The sequence below is a fragment of the Narcine bancroftii genome, chromosome 11 (assembly GCF_036971445.1).
Source record: "Narcine bancroftii isolate sNarBan1 chromosome 11, sNarBan1.hap1, whole genome shotgun sequence".
In the NCBI taxonomy this organism is placed as follows: domain Eukaryota; kingdom Metazoa; phylum Chordata; class Chondrichthyes; order Torpediniformes; family Narcinidae; genus Narcine; species Narcine bancroftii.
In genome coordinates, this window is record NC_091479.1 from 24640602 (window position 1) to 24659739 (window position 19138).

General features: G+C 48.2%; 1 protein-coding gene across 3 annotated transcripts in view; it reads left to right on the forward strand.

The window, feature by feature from the left end:
* The window catches only part of LOC138745673 (talin-2), a 337585-nt gene that overhangs the window by 316531 nt on the left and 1916 nt on the right, over positions 1-19138 (forward strand). For all 3 annotated transcript variants that reach the window (XM_069902933.1, XM_069902934.1, XM_069902935.1), the window contains 5 exons: positions 7330-7454; positions 11269-11394; positions 11919-11981; positions 14888-15070; positions 16336-16461. In XM_069902933.1, the coding sequence (XP_069759034.1) occupies positions 7330-7454; positions 11269-11394; positions 11919-11981; positions 14888-15070; positions 16336-16461 (623 nt within the window). The remainder of the gene's footprint in view (positions 1-7329; positions 7455-11268; positions 11395-11918; positions 11982-14887; positions 15071-16335; positions 16462-19138) is intronic.

Genomic DNA, 19138 nt, shown 5'->3' on the forward strand with positions numbered 1-19138 from the left:
CCGCCATTAATATTGACTTTTCTGCTAAACCTGCTCATCTGTTCTTTCTCCCTCTCCCTTTCCTGACCTCCTCTCCCTTTGCTGTTCAAGTCACCGGTGTACGCATCCTGGGTAAGTTTAACTGGGTTCCCTGACTTTCTCCAAGGTGGAGCAGGGACCCCATTGACTTTGGACGATGCTGACCGGGTCAGACCCTTTCAAGCTGCCTTGTGAGTGGGGCGCTAACCGGGAAAATTGCCCATTAACCCCATTTTACAAGGCAGTTTGAAACCACCTACTGTGTCTGTAGACTTTCGTGTTTCACACAACTTCAGGATTGAAGGGCATCTGCTCAGATCAGAGATGCAGAGGAATTTCTTCACCCAGAGGCTGGTGAATCTGTGGAATCTGTTGGCACAGCTGGTTGTGGAGGCCAAGATTGATAGGTTTGTGATTAGCCAGGTTGTGGGGAGAAGGCTGGGCAAGGGGGCTGAGTGGGAAAATGGATCTGTACATGATTAAATGGCCGAGCAGAGTAGATGGGCTGAATGGCCTGTTACTGCTCCTATGTCTTACGGTCTTAAATACATGTAGTCCATCAATCATTCTCTGCTGTGTTCCTGTTTGTCGAGTCCACAGAACTCATTCTCTGCAATTTCTGCATTTGCCTCAACCCTCTTGCATGTCACATTACTGCTAGGCAAGTTTATGCGTATCTGAGTGCAACTAGCACACCTGCCTGGAGACACACAGGAGACTGGGGATGTTGGAATCTGGTGCCGTGCAACCTGCTGAGAAACTCAGCAGTCAAACAACATCCGTGGGTCAATGAATCAAGCCAAAAACTTCTTCCTCAGTCCTGAGTTCAGAATCAGAATTTATTGTCATGAACGAGTCATAATATTCGGGGTTTTGTGGCAGCGTCACAGGGCAAACATTCATATTATAACCATCTTACAACATTACTATATATAATAAAAAATGAGGCAGTGCCTGTGGTTCATCGATTATTCAGGAACCTGATGGCATTGGGAAAGAAGTTGTCCTTGTCCCGTTGAGTGCTCCTGTACATTTTCCCCGATGGCAGCAGAGTTCCTTCTAGACTGTGTTTAGTTGAACCATAGAATGCTACTTCATAGAAACAGGCCCTTCAGCCCTTCTAGTCTGCCAAACTATAATTCTTCCTAATCCCACTGACCTGCACCCGGACCAATAGCCCTCTATACCCCACCCATACATGTGCCTGTCCGGACGTTCGTTAAATGTCAAAATTGAGCCTGTATTTGGCACACTGGGCAACTCATTCCACACTCCCACCACTCCCTGCATGAATGTTACCTTTCAACTTTTCCCCTTTCACCCTTCACCCATGTTCTCTGCTTTGTATCTTACCTACCCTCAGTGGAAAAAGCCTTTATCTATGCCCCTCACAATTTTGAATACCCCTATCAAATCTCCCCTCATTCTCACTAAATGTCAGGTTAGTGGTCCCTCTCTTGTAACCTGTCTCTTTTCTGCAGTGACCTCTGCCCGAGAAGAGATCCTAATGTTCAGGAATCTGAATATCTCCTTGGCCCCAAGTCATCTAGCCGATTTTTCCTTTCCCACCCTCACTGGCGTGTGGTACTGGGAGTATCCAGAGATCACCACCCTTGAGGTTCTGCTCTCTGTGATTTTTCACTGAGGAAAATGATGTTAATGGAAAAGAAAATTCTACAGGCCCTGGCCATCATCCTGGTGGCACGGGTTAGCATAGCGGTTGAAAGTGCAACACTGTGACAGCACCAGTAATCTGGGTTTGAATCCAGTGCCGTCTGTAAGGAGGATGCACGTTCTCCCCACGTCTGTATGGGTTTCCTCCAGGTGGACTGGTTTCCTTCTACCTTTCAAAAGCGGTAGGTTGATTGAGGTATTTGTGCGGCACAGGCTTGTGGGCCCAAAGGGCCTGTAACTGTGCTATATGTTTAAATGCAAGCGAAAAAATAATCCTGCAAACATCTGGAGAGACAGGGAAGGTGCTTGAGAACTTGAAAATTGGAATGGTGCCTTAATTCCAAAAAAGGGTCCTCACTGCCAAGGTTTACTGTTTGTTTCTAAAACTGGCAATCAGGGAGAATATTGGCAGTCACCGGGCCAGAGTTGGAGGACCAGAGAGGCGATACTATGTCGAATTTATTTGACGGATAAAGACAAAGCAGATGATGGAGTCTTGGGCCGGCATTGGAGACTGAACTGGTGAAATCATGAAGGAGCAGAAAAAAAAACTTCCCATTGAGGGAGGTATCAGGAATGAAGGAGATGGGGAAAAACCCCATTACAAATTGTCTCCAGATGAACCCAGTCACACGGCGTGGAAACAAGCCCTACGGCCCATCCCTCCCATGCAGGCCAGAATGTCCCATCCACCAAGTCCCACCTGCCTGTATTCGGTCTCTCTCCCTCTAAACCTATTTTATCCATTTATCCTTCCAAATATTTCTTAAAGGTTGCAATAGATCAGGAAAATTTTCTGAATCAATATATAGAAGAACCAACTGGAAAGAGGGCAATACTTGATCTCCTATTAGGGAATGAGACAGGACAGGTGACAAATGTGTAGGGGAACATTTAGGGTCCAGTGATCATAATGCCATTAGTTTCAAGTTAATTATGGAGAAGGATAGGTCTGGGACTCAGGTTGAGATTCTAAATTGGAGAAAAGCCAATATTGAGGAAATGAGATCAGATCTAGAGTGTGGGAATTGGGATAAGTTGCTTGTGGGCAAGGATGTGCGAGGTCAGTGGGGGACCTTCAAAGATGAAATTTTGAGAGCACAGAGTTTGTATGTTCCTGTCAGGATCAAAGGCAAGATTAGCAGGCATAGGGAAATCTTGGGTTTCAAGGGATATTGGGGAAGAAGAGAAGAGAGAGATGTATCACAGGTAGAGGCAACATGGAACCAATGAGGTTCTTCAGGAATATAAAAAAATGCAATATAAACCTCAAGAAAGAAATCAGGATGGCTAGAAGAAGACATGAGTTGCTTTGGCAGACAATATGAAGGAAAATCTGAAGGGTTTCCATGGGTATATGAAGAGCACGAGGATAGTAAGGGACAAAATTGGTCCCCTTGAAGATCAGAGTGGTCGGCTTTGTATGGAGTCAGAAGAGATGGGAGAGGTCTGAAATGGTTTTTTTTTGGCATCAGAATTTACTCAGGAAACTGATACAGTGTAAAGAAGTAAGAAAACAAGCAGTGAGGTCCTGGAACCTGTACAGATTAAAAAGGAGGAATTAATTATTGTCTTGAAGCAAATAAGGGTGGATAAATCCCCAGAGCCTGCCTAGATATTCCCTCGGACCTTAAGGGATACTAGTATAAATATTGCAGGGGCTCTGGCAGAAATATTTAGAATGTCCTTAGCCACAGGTGAGGTGCCAGAGGCTTGGAGGGTAGCTCACGTTGTTCTGTTGTTTAAAAAAGGCTCCAAAAATAATCCTGTAAATTATAGGCCTGCGAGCCTGATGTCAGTAGTAGGTAAGTTATTGGAAGGTGTTCTTCGGATATACAATTATTTGGATAGTCAACATGGCTATATCTTATAGAGCTTATAGAGCTTTTTGAAGCGGTTGCCAGGAAAGTTGACGAAGGAAAGGCTGTGGATGTTACTGCCTTTGACAAAGTCCCACATGGGATGTTAATCAGGAAGGTTCAGACCCTAGGATTTCATGGGAGGTAATCAACTGGATTCGACTGTCGCTGCACAGGAGAAGCCAGAGAGTGGTAGTAAATTATTGCTTCTCATACTGAAGACCTGTGACTAGTGGTGTGCATCAGGAACCATTGTTGTTTGCCGTCTATATCAATGATCTGGATGATAATGTGGTAAATTGGATCATCAAATTTGCAGATGAAACGAAGTTTGGAGTTGGAGTGGACAGCGAGGAAGGTTTTCAAAGCTTCCAGAGGAATCTGGACCAGCTGGAAAAATGGCAGATGGAGTTTAATGCAGACAAGTGTGAGGTGTTGCATTTTGGAAGGACAAACCAAGAAAGGATGTACACGGTAAATGACTGGGCTCCGAGGAGCACAGTAGGACAGAAGGATCTGGGAATACGGATGCATACTTCCCTGAAAGTGGCATCTCGGGTAGATAGGGTCAGAAAGAGAGCTTCTGGCAGATTGGCCTTCATGAATCAAAGTATTGAGTTTAGAAGTTGGGATGTTATGGTGAAATTGTACAAGACTTTGGTGAGGCCAAATTTGGAGGATTGTGTGCAGTTTTGGTCACCAAACTACAGGAATGATATCAATAATATTGAAATAATGCGGAGAAGATTTACTAGGATGTTGCCCGGACTTCAGGGACTGAGTTCCAGGATTAGGTTAAACAGGTTAGGACTTTATTCTCTAGAGCATAGACGAATGAAGGGAGATTTGATAGAGGTATTTAAAATTATGATGTGTGTAAACAGAATTATTTGGATAGTCAACATGGCTATATCTTATAGAGCTTATAGAGCTTTTTGAAGCTTTTTCCACTGAGGGTAGGTGAATTACAAACCAGAGGGCATGAATTAAGTGTGAAAGGGGAAAGGTTTAGAGGGAACATGAGGGAGAATTTCACACAGAAATTGTGGAAGGAGCTGCCAGTTGAAGAGGTGAATTCAGGCTCAATTTTAATCTAAAAGGAGAATTTGGACAGATAAACAGTTTGACTAGTGTAAGGTAAAACATCATGAGATGGGAATGTGTAAGGAGTTACCCTGTACAGGGCTGTAACAAGATGTGAATGCATCCTTGTACTTACAAGATAAGAGAGACATTGATGGATTAAGAGGCAGGAAGCTAGCAGGGAAAGGATAGCAACAGTTTTAGTCATTGGACAAGTAATGATATGATGATGTTCTAAGCACATATCCAAGGGTATAAAAAAATCACCATTTTGCTGATAACGGCAGAATGCATTCTCCGACTAACATGTTTAGTTGCAAGTGTTACAATCCGGTAATAAAGAACAAAGAACCCTGATTTCGACTCAGTCACTTGTTTCTGTGCTGCATGGTTCTATGGTTCTACCCGCCTCAACCACCTTCTCTGGCAGCCTGTTCCACACACCCACCATCCTCTGCATAAGTTTACCTTTAGGTCCCTGTTAAATCTCCCCACACTCACCTTAAGCCCATGTCCTCTGGTTACTGATTCCCCTCCTGTGGACTCTATGTTCACCCGATCTAATCCTTTGTACACCCCTCATCCTGCCACATTGATTTTATTTTAAAAACCTGAGACATTTCATTGAATTCTCTTCCAGGTGATAATGAGTTTATCTTCACATATATATTATCAAAATTCTTTCTTACTGCAGTCGAACAAAAACTTGTAAAATAAACTATTATAATAAACTTAATTGAATTAAAAAAACAATAAATACAAAATGTAGACAGATCATAAATATTCTCTGCAATCTTAGTGCAAAGGAGTGCCTTGCCATGGTGTTGACAGTCCTGCACTGTTGGAACCATCTCTAATTGTTGACAGAGCAGTTGTTTTGTCGTCTGGTAGATGTGGGAATTGTCTGATTTTCTCTAGATATGTGGAGTATGTGGTTAACGGTAGGATTCTGAACATTATGGATGAACAGAGAGATCTCGGGGTCCAGGTTCATGGATCCCTTGAGGTTGTCGTGCAGATTGATGAGGTGGTTAAGATGCTGGCCTTCATTAGTCGGGGGATTGAGTTCAAGAGCAGTGAGATAGATAATGTTGCAGTCGATAAAACTTGGGTTAGCCCACATTGGGGATATTGTGTTCAGTTCTGGTCAGCTCGTTACAGGAAGGATGTGGAAGCTTTGGAGAGGGTGCAGAGGAGGTTTACCAGGATGTTGCCGGAATTGGAGAATGTGTCTTTGGAAGCAAAATTAAAAGAGCTGGGTCTTTTCTCGTTGGAGCAAAGAAAAGGATGAGAGGGGAGTTAATGGAGGTATATAAGATTACGAGGGGCTTAGATTGAGTGGAGAGCCAGCAAGCTTTTCCTGACCAGAGGGGAGGGGAGGAAAGTTCAGGGGAGACGTCAGAGGGAAGTTTTTTGTTACACAGAGAGTGGCAGGTGCCTGGAATGCATTGTTAGGGTGGTGGTGGAGGATGGGAGAATAGGGACATTTAAAAGACTCTTGGACAGGCTCGTGGATGTAAGTAGGGAAGGATTCAATTGCTGTAGATATTCATGTTTATATTCGCCGGCACATCATCGTGGGCCGAGGGGCCTGCCCTTTTCTGGAATGCTTTATGTTCTATAACCCAATCACTGTGGAAAGGTTCAGTGAAGTCAGCAGGCCTGTTTCCAGTCTCGAGGCTGGTCTTTCCACCAGGACCAAACACTTACCCCATCTCAAATATCTGGGATCCAGGTTGGAAGATATAGAACAGTACAGCACACTATAGCCCCTTTGGCCCACAGTGTTGTGCGAACCTATAAAGAACTACCAAAAATTACTAAACCCTCGCTATCTCATAATCCTTTATTTTTCTTCCATCCATGTGCCCGTCAAAGAGTCTCTTAAATGTCCCTAATGTTTCAGCCTTCCATCACTACCCCTGACAATGCATTCCAGGACCCCACTACTCTCTCTGTTAAAAAAAAACTTACCCCTGCCGTCTCCCCTTCACTTGGTACAGATGTCCTCTGGTGTTTGCTACTCGCACCTTGGGAAACAGGCGCTGACTGTCCACTGTCCAGGCTTCTCATAATCTTGTAGACCTCTACTAAGTCTCCTCTCCAAAGAGAAAAGTCCCAGCTCTGCTAACCTTGCCTCATGAGACTTATTTTCTAATCCAGGCAACATCCTGGTGAATCTCCTTGACACCCTCTCCATTAGCTTCAACATCCTTCCTGCAATGAGGTGACCAGAACCAAACACGATATTCGATGTGTGGTCTCACCAGAAATTTGTAGAGCTGCGAGTCAAGTTTATTGTCATTTGATTGTCCAAGTACATCCCGATGAAACAGTGCTCTCCAGTCCTCGGTGAAAAACATGCAAACACACAACCAGACATGACACATGTACAGACAAATAATACATATGCAGAACAAGTATTCATATAAATAAATAAACATTGTTTCATAAATACTGGAGTCTCAGATGGTTAATGTGAGCAGTTCATTTGGTCAAACATTGCCTCACGACTCCTGAACTCAATCCCTGACTAATGAAGTTCGGCATACCACAAACCTTCTTAACTATCATCAGTCAGGAGATCGTTGGATTTGGGCCCCAAGATCCCTCTGTTCTTCCACCCTGTTAAGTATCTGGCCATCAACCACGTACTCTGCCTTCAAGATTCATGGACTCTGCTTTCCTGCCGCAGGCACAGAATGGGTAGACCCTGAAGATCCCACAGTCATCGCAGAGGCGGAGTTGCTGGGAGCCGCAGCCTCCATCGAGGCAGCTGCCAAGAAGCTGGAGCAGCTGAAGCCAAGGGCCAAGCCCAGGGTGAGTGAGGTGGGGTCACGTGGGCGCACAGACTGGGCATTCCCCGGCCGGCACTGTTCACACTGCTCAGTCCGGATCTCCGCACCACTGTTTGCCAAAGTTATCCTTGGCTCGTCTCAGCCATTGCTGACATGCCACAGCTGGTACTGGGCCTGTGGTACTGGCCATGTTGTATCTTTGCCTCCTTGGAGCTGAATCAAATGTGGATGCTTCTTGCAAGATGCTGTGTGATATGTTTGATATATTAGGTTGTTACTAAAGTCAACTATATATCGAACATATTGCTATAGTGTCCTGCCCTGTCTCCTGGGTACAAAAAAAATTGTCACCGCTAAAGAATGCAGTTGCAATTGGATGACCTTGATTGTTAAGCAAAAGACACTTAGAATAATTGGGACCACATTCCAGTGGAAAGAGCCCAGGCAAACTCGCTGGAACTGTGTTCTTGCGGTGAGGAGGGTTGCAGTGTTTGCACAAAAGGACACAAAGTCATGGTGTTACTGGAACTGTTTTGCACTGTTCATGACATAGTGAGGAACTTGCAAGAGAAATTGGGTTTTGGTGACTTGGCAGTGTTTCCCACAGATATGCATTCTGAGAGGAACGGGCAAGTTGCTCAGTGCCAGGGTGTATGCAGACCCCAGCACTGAGATCTGCTGTGCATAGGAGTCGGTCACACTCAGAGGCACCGTGCATGAAGATCCGGGGTGCATGGCAGCCTGTGAAAGCTGCATTACAGTGCATGGGGCTTGGCAGCTGTTTGATCTGCACATGGAATTGTCCTGAATGGGCTCTGTCGCCCTCAGATCCACTGAAAGCGGGTACCCTGAGCGGTACTGTGCTGTGAGGAGGGAAGAGTCTAAAGCCCAGATGTGTTGGGTTAGATGGAAGTTTATCACTTCATTGTTAGAAGAGTTTGTGACACTGCAGGGAGTGGGTGCATGGAGATGGGCATAGCATTGGGATAATACAGGGGACTGTGGTGGTGTGTGCAGTGGTGTGTGGAGACCGTAACGCTGGTTACAGTGGTGTATGGAGACCGGCACTTAATCTGGGGTGCATGGAAACTGACACTGTGTGCTGTGGTGCATGGGGCCAGTGATAAAGGGGACTGACACGGTGTGCTGTGGTGCACGGGGCCAGTGATAAAGGGGACTAACACGGTGTGCTGTGGTGCATGGGGCCAGTGATAAAGGGGACTGACACGGTGTGCTGTGGTGCATGGGTCCTGTGATAAAGGGGACTGACACGGTGTGCTGTGGTGCATGGGGCCAGTGATAAAGGGGACTGACACGGTGTGCTGTGGTGCACGGGGCCAGTGATAAAGGGGACTGACACGGTGTGCTGTGGTGCATGGGGCCAGTGATAAAGGGGACTGACACGGTGTGCTGTGGTGCATGGGGCCTGTGATAAAGGGGACTGACACGGTGTGCTGTGGTGCATGGGGCCAGTGATAAAGGGGACTGACACGGTGTGCTGTGGTGCACGGGGCCAGTGATAAAGGGGACTGACACGGTGTGCTGTGGTGCACGGGGCCAGTGATAAAGGGGACTGACACGGTGTGCTGTGGTGCATGGGGCCAGTGATAAAGGGGACTGACACGGTGTGCTGTGGTGCATGGGGCCTGTGATAAAGGGGACTGACACGGTGTGCTGTGGTGCATGGGGCCAGTGATAAAGGGGACTGACACGGTGTGCTGTGGTGCACGGGGCCAGTGATAAAGGGGACTAACACGGTGTGCTGTGGTGTATGGGGCCAGTGATAAAGGGGACTGACACGGTGTGCTGTGGTGCATGGGGCCTGTGATAAAGGGGACTGACACGGTGTGCTGTGGTGCATGGGGCCAGTGATAAAGGGGACTGACACGGTGTGCTGTGGTGCACGGGGCCAGTGATAAAGGGGACTGACACGGTGTGCTGTGGTGCATGGGGCCAGTGATAAAGGGGACTGACACGGTGTGCTGTGGTGCATGGGGCCTGTGATAAAGGGGACTGACACGGTGTGCTGTGGTGCATGGGGCCAGTGATAAAGGGGACTGACACGGTGTGCTGTGGTGCATGGGGCCTGTGATAAAGGGGACTGACATGGTGTGCTGTGGTGCATGGGGCCAGTGATAAAGGGGACTGACACGGTGTGCTGTGGTGCACGGGGCCAGTGATAAAGGGGACTGACACGGTGTGCTGTGGTGCACGGGGCCAGTGATAAAGGGGACTGACAAGGTGTGCTGTGGTGCACGGGGCCAGTGATAAAGGGGACTGACACGGTGTGCTGTGGTGCACGGGGCCAGTGATAAAGGGGACTGACACGGTGTGCTGTGGTGCACGGGGCCAGTGATAAAGGGGACTGACACGGTGTGCTGTGGTGCACGGGGCCAGTGATAAAGGGGACTGACACGGTGTGCTGTGGTGCACGGGGCCAGTGATAAAGGGGACTGACACGGTGTGCTGTGGTGCATGGGGCCAGTGATAAAGGGGACTGACATGGTGTGCTGTGGTGCATGGGGCCTGTGATAAAGCAGACTGACACGGTGTGCTGTGGTGCACGGGGCCAGTGATAAAGGGGACTGACACAGTGTGCTGTGGTGCATGGGGCCAGTGATAAAGGGGACTGACACGGTGTGCTGTGGTGCATGGGGCCAGTGATAAAGGGGACTGACACGGTGTGCTGTGGTGCATGGGGCCTGTGATAAAGGGGACTGACACAGTGTGCTGTGGTGCATGGGGCCAGTGATAAAGGGGACTGACACGGTGTGCTGTGGTGCATGGGGCCAGTGATAAAGGGGACTGACACGGTGTGCTGTGGTGCATGGGGCCTGTGATAAAGGGGACTGACACGGTGTGCTGTGGTGCATGGGGCCTGTGATAAAGGGGACTGACACGGTGTGCTGTGGTGCACGGGGCCAGTGATAAAGGGGACTGACACGGTGTGCTGTGGTGCATGGGGCCAATGATAAAGGGGACTGACACGGTATGCTGTGGTGCATGGGGCCAGTGATAAAGGGGACTGACACAGTGTGCTGTGGTGCATGGGGCCAGTGATAAAGGGGACTGACACGGTGTGCTGTGGTGCATGGGGCCAGTGATAAAGGGGACTGACACGGTGTGCTGTGGTGCATGGGGCCTGTGATAAAGGGGACTGACACGGTGTGCTGTGGTGCATGGGGCCTGTGATAAAGGGGACTGACACGGTGTGCTGTGGTGCACGGGGCCAGTGATAAAGGGGACTGACACGGTGTGCTGTGGTGCATGGGGCCAGTGATAAAGGGGACTGACACGGTATGCTGTGGTGCATGGGGCCAGTGATAAAGGGGACTGACACAGTGTGCTGTGGTGCATGGGGCCAGTGATAAAGGGGACTGACACGGTGTGCTGTGGTGCATGGGGCCAGTGATAAAGGGGACTGACACGGTGTGCTGTGGTGCACGGGGCCATTGATAAAGGGGACTGACACAGTATGCTGTGGTGCAACGAGACTGTGTGCAGTGTTGCAGGCAAATCAGTCACTGTGCAGGATAAGAGAATCTTCTGCAATGTGGTGTAGGGAGTCCACCAGAGCGTGTACTGTGGCAGGTACTGTACTTAGTTACACATGTCACTGCATTTGGGAGCCTGTATTGTGCACTGACTGTCACTGACAGTCGCCTCATTGCCCGGGACCCTGTCATGCTGCTTCCGGTGGCGGGCAGAGGCTGTAGTGTTGTGCGTTAGCGTGTGAGGCCATGACGGCCAGTGTGCCTTTCTCTGCACTGCTCTCAGACTGCACTGCAATTTCTGTTACCTACTGCCTGTAACAGTCTGTTCACCTTTCCCTGTAGCAAGCAGACGAGACCCTGGACTTTGAGGAGCAGATTCTGGAAGCTGCGAAGTCGATCGCGGCAGCCACCAGTGCGTTAGTGAAGTCCGCTTCGGCAGCACAGCGAGAGTTGGTTGCCCAAGGGAAGGTGAGTGCACAAGGTTTCGCTCCCGCTCACCAACGCTGTCCTGATCTCCAAGCAGTGTTTGTGTCTCACTTCTCACAGGCAATGAGACTGCTGAACGACTAAATGAACTGCTCATTCTAACCCTCCGAGACTCCACTATTTATTTGAGGAATGTTTATTTATTTTTATATGCAATAAAACTCCTAATATCTGGCATCTATGGGGATTGGGAGATGCCGGATAAGTGTATTTTCGGGTTGCTTGAGACTGAAAGTTAGGTGAATAGAAAATTAATCGCAAGGCGCACCAATGATAAACTTCCGTATCTTTTACCCATTTATTTTCTGATTTTTTTTTTGCCATTTGCTTGAATTCTGGACAACAGGGTTTTTACTGTATGTATAGACATACTGTGTGTGCATGTGTCTGCTTGCTTTTCCACAGAGAATGTTGTTTCATCGGGTTGTACTTATACAGTCAGATGATGATAACCTTGAACTACATGCTCCACCAGTCTGAATGGGTGTTTTTGTGTGTGCCCACAGGTGGGAGCTATCCTTGCTAATGCGGTGGATGACGGACAGTGGTCTCAAGGCCTCATTTCTGCAGTAAGTGCCTTTTCACATTGCAACACTGGCATTAATTTCAAGAGGAGTAGAATACAAGAGCAGGGATGTGATGTTGAGGCTTTATAAGGTCCTGGTGAGACCTCACGTGGAGAATTGTGGGTTCCTCATTTAAGAGATGAAGTGCTGACATTGGAGGGGATTCAGAGGAGGTTTCATTGGGATGATTCCAGGAATGAGGAGCGTTTGACAACTCTTGGCCTGTACTCATTGGAATTTAGGAGAATGAGAGGGGATCTCACTGAAACATTTTGAATATTGAGAGGCACGGACAGAGTCGATGTAGAACGGTTGTTTCCCATAGTGGGAGAATCTAGGACAAGAGGGGACTACTTCAGGATTGAAGTGCGTCCACTTAAAACAGAGATAGGTCGGAATTTCTTCAGCCTGATGGTGGTAAATCTCTGGAATTTGTTGCTACAGGTAGAGATGGAGGGTGTCATTGGGTATATTTAAGCCAGAGATTTATAGATTCTTGATTAGCCAGGGCATCAAAGGTTATGGGGAGAAGGCCAGGCAGTGGGGTTGAGTGGAGAAATGGATCAGTTCAGGATTTAACAGTGGGGCAGATTCTGCCTATTTCTGCTCCCATGTAGTAGATTTTTGCTTCTCTGTCTGGAGGCCTGTGACTAGTGGTGTGCCTCAAGGATCCATGTTGGGGCCATGTTGTTTATTGTCTGTATCAATAGCCTGGATGAAAATGTGGTGAATTGGATCAACAAGTTTGCTGATGTCACAAAGATAGGAGACGCTGTAAACAGCGAGGAAGAGTTTCAAAGTTTGCAGAGGGATCTGGACCAACTGGGAGAATGGGCCAAAAATTGGCAGATGGAGTTTAATGCAGACAAGTGTGAGATGATGCATTTTGGAAGGGCAAGCCAAGAAAGGACAGGCACTGAGGAGTGCGGAGGAGCAGAGAGATCTAGGAATACAGATACATACTTCCTTGAAGGTGGTGTTGAAGGTGGACAGGGTTGTAGAGAAAGCTTTCAGAATCTTAGCTTTTATAAATCAAAGTATTGAGTATAGGAGTTGAGATATTATGTTGAAGTTGTTTAAGACATTGGTGAGGCCAAATTTGGAGTATTGTGTGCAGTTTTGGTCACCTAACTACAGGAAGGATATCAGTAAGGTAGAAAGAGGGCAGAGAAGATTTACTAGGATGTTGTCAGGTTAAGTTACAGGTAAAGATGAAACAGGTTTGGACTTTATTCCTTGGAGCGAAGAAGAATGAGGGGAGATTTGATCGAGATTTACAAGATGATGAGAGGTAGAGACAGAGTGGATGCAAGTAGGCTCTTTCCACTTAGATTGGGGGAGATAAATACAAGAGGACATAGTTTTAAGATGAAAGGGGAAAGGTTTAAGGGAACATGAGGGGGAAGTTCTTCACTCAGAGAGTGGTGGGAGTGTGGAACGAGCTGCCCTCTGATGTGGTGAATGTGGCTTGATCGTGTGTTTTAAGAATAAATTGAATAGATACGCGGATGGGAGCAGGTCAGTGGGACTAGCAAGATGACGGTTGGCATGGACTGGAAGGACCGAATGGCCTATTTTCTGTTCTTTAGCATTCTGTGGTTCTATATTTTATGGTCTCGTACTGGGCTGATGTTGTCCAATGGTTTACATTTCCTGGGTGCGATGCCTTCTGCTTGTTGATTGTTGGAAGTGCCCAACCCTCAATCCATCAGGAAGACCTCGTACCTCTCCACTGCTCTCCAAAAAAAATAGAGCCACTCATCCCCATTGGCTACCACTCTACTCCGCTTAACCTCACCCTCAACAGCTTTTCCTTCAACACCACTCCCTTCAGATCCCGCAGCTCAACTTATGAACTCCAGGCACACCTGCCTTGTGGTCGGTACAAGGACCAGTTCCTGTTCCGAACGACCTCCCCAGCTCTTCACCTGTTGCATCGATGACTGCACTGGCCCTGCCTCCTGCACCCGTGCAGGACTCAACCATTCCAATAAATTCACTGCCAACTTCCCTGCAGCCCTTATACTTCATAGCTTCCTGGATTATCTCTTCCCACCCTGACCCTTGTAAGGTTATCGTTCTGTTCTCCCAGTTCCTTTGCCTGTTCTCAGGATGAGGCCTTCCACTCCAGACATGTCCTCTTTCTGTAATGGATTCCCCGTCACTTGCCGGATTAAAAAATTGCGCCTGTAGCTTCTCCGTTTCTCGAACCTCCAGCCTCTCCTTCCCCCCCCCCCCCCAGACACAACACAGCACCTCCAGCCTCTCCTTCCCCCCACCCCCCCTCCCCAGACACAACACAGCATCAGTATTTGGTCATGGTCACATATTTTGTGGCTGCATCAAAGGACAAAACTTATATAAACTACCTTACAAAGATAAATAAAAAATAGTGCGGTCAACAGCACTGCACTCCCTCAGCACTAACTACTGGCTCACACCCCCTGTATCGCACTAGTGCGGTCAACAGCACTGCACTCCCTCAGCACTAACCACTGGCTCACACCCCCTGTATCCCACTTCACACAGTCCAGGAACCTCCAAACTAGTCTCGGGGAAGGACTCTAATGAGAAACCGTGTGGTCTTTCTGGAAGTGTTAGCCATTGGTCATGTATGGGTGGAGATCAGTTCAGAACAATTGAAATTAAACATTCTCTCTCTCTCACTGCCCTTTCTCCTCTCCTTCCACTCCCTCTTTCCCTCCTCTCATCCTCCTCCTGTCCTACCTCCTTCTCCCTCTTTATTCCTATCCCACCCACCTTCATTCCATCTCCCCCCTCTCCCTGCCCTTCTGCTCTCTCCCCTTTTCCGTCCACCACCCCCCCACTCTCTTCTCTCCCCTCCTGCCCCCCTCCTCCCTCCCCCCCCCCACCCCCTGCCCCCACCCCTCTCCTCGCCCCTCCTCTAGGCTCGGATGGTTGCTGCCGCCACCAGTAACCTGTGTGAGGCGGCCAACGCGTGCGTCCAGGGTCACGCCAGCGAGGAGAAGCTCATCTCCTCGGCCAAGCAGGTGGCGGCATCCACGGCCCAGCTTCTGGTGGCCTGTAAGGTGAAGGCAGACACGGATTCGGAGGCCATGCGCAGGCTGCAGGTAGGCTGAGGCGGTGGGGCTAGCGGTCAGACGTCTGGTCCTGAGACCCCCAGACCCCCACCCCATCACCCACGAGACCCAGACCCCCAAAGTCACTGAGCCTGATCCCGTATATTTTTGGAACATGGGAGGAAACCAGAGCACTGGGAGGAAACCCTCAGGGAGAACGTACCAACTCCTTATAGACAGCACCAGATTCGAACCTGGGTGCTGGAGCTGTGATAGCATTATGCGGACCACTATACTAACAGAATTTCTGCTGCTGGACTCTCACTCCACCTTCTCCACACAAGGCCTCAAGAAAAGTTTGTATAGTTTGCACCTACATTGATTGCTTTTAAAATTTCTCCTCTCTCACCTTAAACCTGCAAACTCAGGTTATAGACTCCCCTGCCCTGGTTCTGATAACCATTCCTTCTTGTGCCCCTCACAACTTGATGTTCACCCCTACGTGGCAGTGAGAATAGGCCCAGATGGGCCAACCTCTCCCAATAACTGGAACCTTCATTCCTAACCATACCCTGGTGAGTCTCTTCTACACTCTCTTTGTCGCTGCCCCATCCTATCTGTGGTGTGGCAATCAGATCTGTACGCAATCGTCCATTATTCTATGCAGCTGCTACACGACCTCCCAACTCTTGTACAGCAGAAATCAGACCACCCGAGAATCTGGACTTCTCAAAAACTCTCAAACTTTTAAATTTAGTGGGCTTTTGCGTGTGTGGCAACAAGTGACCTCGCTTGTCAACTTTATTTTTCTTTAAAGCTGCTTGTTTTGATAAATGAAGCTTGCTGTATTTGCTAATCAAAATGTACCTGTAGATCTTATCTTTCTTACTCCTTAAATATGAATTTTATAAGTACTGCCTGAGAATCCGGAAAATCCAAATATCTGGACCAACCCCAACCCTGAGCATTCGGATTTTAGGACTTTTACTGGAATCAGTACCTCAGCTTATGACAGGCTTCACTGCCTGTGTCGCCACTTTCAGTATGACATGGATGTACCGCAAGGCCCCTCCATATATCACTGCTCCTAGAGGCCCTTTTCAGAAATGGGATTTTACTCAGGTGTTAGTCCCGAGATGATCGCCCTTAACCCGTCTTGGGTTTTTCACAGTGTTGTGCTCACTTCTCTCGGGGAAACTGGACCACAATCCTGACTCTGCTCCCCAGTAGGTTCTGTGACACAGCCCACTGGCGACGTTGTGGCAAGTCTCCCTGACGGGGCTTCCATGGAATTAATCTGCCTGATTTATCTCCAGACAGCAGGAAACGCGGTGAAACGGGCGTCAGACAATCTGGTCAGAGCCGCTCAAAAAGCAGCATTTGATAAACCAGACGAGGAAAATGTTGTCGTCCAGACGCGATTCGTGGGAGGAATTGCTCAGGTTTGTAACCAGGGCCATCAACTGTACCCAGAGGGGTGGGGATGAGCCATTCATGAACAGATTCTTCTTGACTGACACACGTATCACATTGGAGGTGTCGTGATAGTGCAGCAGGTTGTCATGGGTAACAACAGGCAATAGTGTGGCACGGAGAAGTGGCCAGCTGAAGTTCCATCTGTAAAAGTGTGGTCTGCACTTGGGAAGATCAAACTTGACGGCAGAGTGCACGGTCAATAGTAGTGTGAAGGAACAAAGGGACTTGGTCCAGATCCATAGATCCCTCAATTTAAAATTAAATTTAAATCTTAAATGTAGACAGACAGCACAGTTACAGGCCCTTTCGGCCTTTGAGCCCGTGCCATCCAGTTACGTCCAATTAACCCCCATAAGTTTTAAAGGGTGGGAGGAAACCGGAGCCCCTGGGGAAAACCCACGCAGACACAGAGAGAACATATAATCTCCTGACAGAGAGCGTGGATTCGAAGCCCCGGTCATGATCACTGACTGTAACAGCATTGCGCCGTTAGTGTAGGGTGGTTAAGAAACCGTATGTTATGATGGCCTTCATTAGTCGGGGGTGAAACATGAAAGTCTGCAGGCACTGTGATTGTAGTAAACACACTCAGAAACGCTGGGGGAACTCAGCCGGCCTCTCACTGTCCATAGGAGGTAAAGTTCTATTACCAACATTTTAGGGCTGAGCCTTTCTTCAAGATAGAAACAAAAGGAGCCAGGCATCCTGATTAAAGACTAGAGATTAAGGCGGAAGAACGGGAGGGAAGGAGTCCAGACCAACAGATAGAAGGTGTTAATTGGATATGATAAAAGGAAAGGTGAGAATTGATGTTGGCTCCGAGAAAGGAGACATTAGTCAGGGGATTGAGTTCAAGAGCCGTGAGGTAACGTTCTATGAAACTCGGGTGAGACCACACTGGAGGTGTGGAGACCTCAGCCGGTCTCGCCGTGTTCAGTTCTGGTCGCCTCATTAAGGGAAGGATGTGGATGCTTTAGAGAGTGTGCAGAGGAGTTTTACTGGGATGCTGCCTGAATTGGAGAACATATCTTAGGAGAAAAGGTTGAGCGAGCTGGGGCTTTTCCCTTTGAAGCGATGGGGGATGGGCAGCAATTCAAGTAGAGGTGTGTTAAATTAGGGGGGGGCTTGGTTAGAGTGGGCAGGCACTATCTTCTTCCCAGGGTGACAATGTCCAATACCAGAAGACATTGTTTAAGGAGAATGGAGGAAGGTAAGTTTTTTCATACAGAGTGGTGGGTACCTGGTTGAGGCTGGTACAATAGGGAGATTTAAAAGACTTTTAGACAGGTACATGGATGTAAGAAGAGCGGAGGGTTATGTGAGGGAGGGGTTAGATTGATGGTCGAGCAGGTTTGTATTGGGCAGAACAATGTTGAGGGCCAAAGAGCCTGGACTGTTTAGTGTGCAAGCAGTAGAGTTGCATTTTAATTTGGGCATCAGTTTGCTAACTTGCCCTAGATGCCAGGAGCCCTGACCTTTTGGACTAGTCTCCCATGTGGGACCTTCACCTCTCTGGGGTGCAGGTAAACCACATCTACTGCACTGCCCTCCACACATTTAATTCTGATTGGTCAGGCAGGATGTGCCCCTCACTGGCTATTACCAAGCAGTTCCTGCCTTTTCAAGCCATTATTAAAAACACAAACGCTGGAGAAACTCAGCAGGTCAAACTGTGTCCTTTATGTAGCAAAGATCCAGAACCGACATTTCGGGCCTGAGCCCTTCATCGAAGGATGAGCAAAATGTCGGCAGGTGCCTGAACAAAATGGTGGGGTCAGGGGAAAGGGCATGGTGGAGGTAATAGGTGGATAAGGGAGGGAGGGCACGACAGCAAACGTGGGGGAGGGGGAATGGCTCTGTGAATGGAGAGCTGGAGGGAAGAAGACAGAGGGATGGGGAAGAGAGGGACAATGGGGAGTGGGCTGGCAGGAACTGGAGACTGCCCAGATGGAATATTAGGGTGTTTGACCGTACACGAGGCCATCGACAGACATGTCGGCTCAGGATTGGGGCGCAGAATTGAAATGTTTGGCCACTAGGAGATCCCTATCACTGATGTGGACCGAGTGAAGGTGCTCAGCGAATCGATCTCAAATCTTCATATCTTTATCTAAAGTCCAGAGTTTGACCTGCTGAGTTTCTCCAGCTTTGTGCTTTTATTTCAGTCACAGAGTATGTAGACTTTTGTGTTTTATTCAAGTCATTTATTAGTCCTGATTCTGAGCTGACTTCCCTCCTGCTGATGTCAGGCACACAGCTCCACGATGGCCAGATTTCTCCCTGCTGCTCCCCCACTTGTGGCCAATCAAGATTTAAAGATCTCAGATCCTTGCCACCTCTTGCATTGATTGTCATTGCTGCCAATATTCAGTTTGAGCAGGTGTGACATCAGAAACCCTGGCAAATTTCTACAGCGGTGTGGTAGAAAGTGTGCTGACCAACTGCATCACGGTTTGTTGTAGGAACACCAATACCCCTGAGTGTAAAGCCCTGCAAAAGGTCATGGACACAGCCCAGGTTAAACTCTCTCCACTATCAAGTACTTCTACAGGGGAACGCTGCCGTTGGAGAGCAGCAGCGATCATCAAGGACCCACACCATCCAGCACAGGTTCTGTTCTCACTCCTACCATCAGGAAAGAGG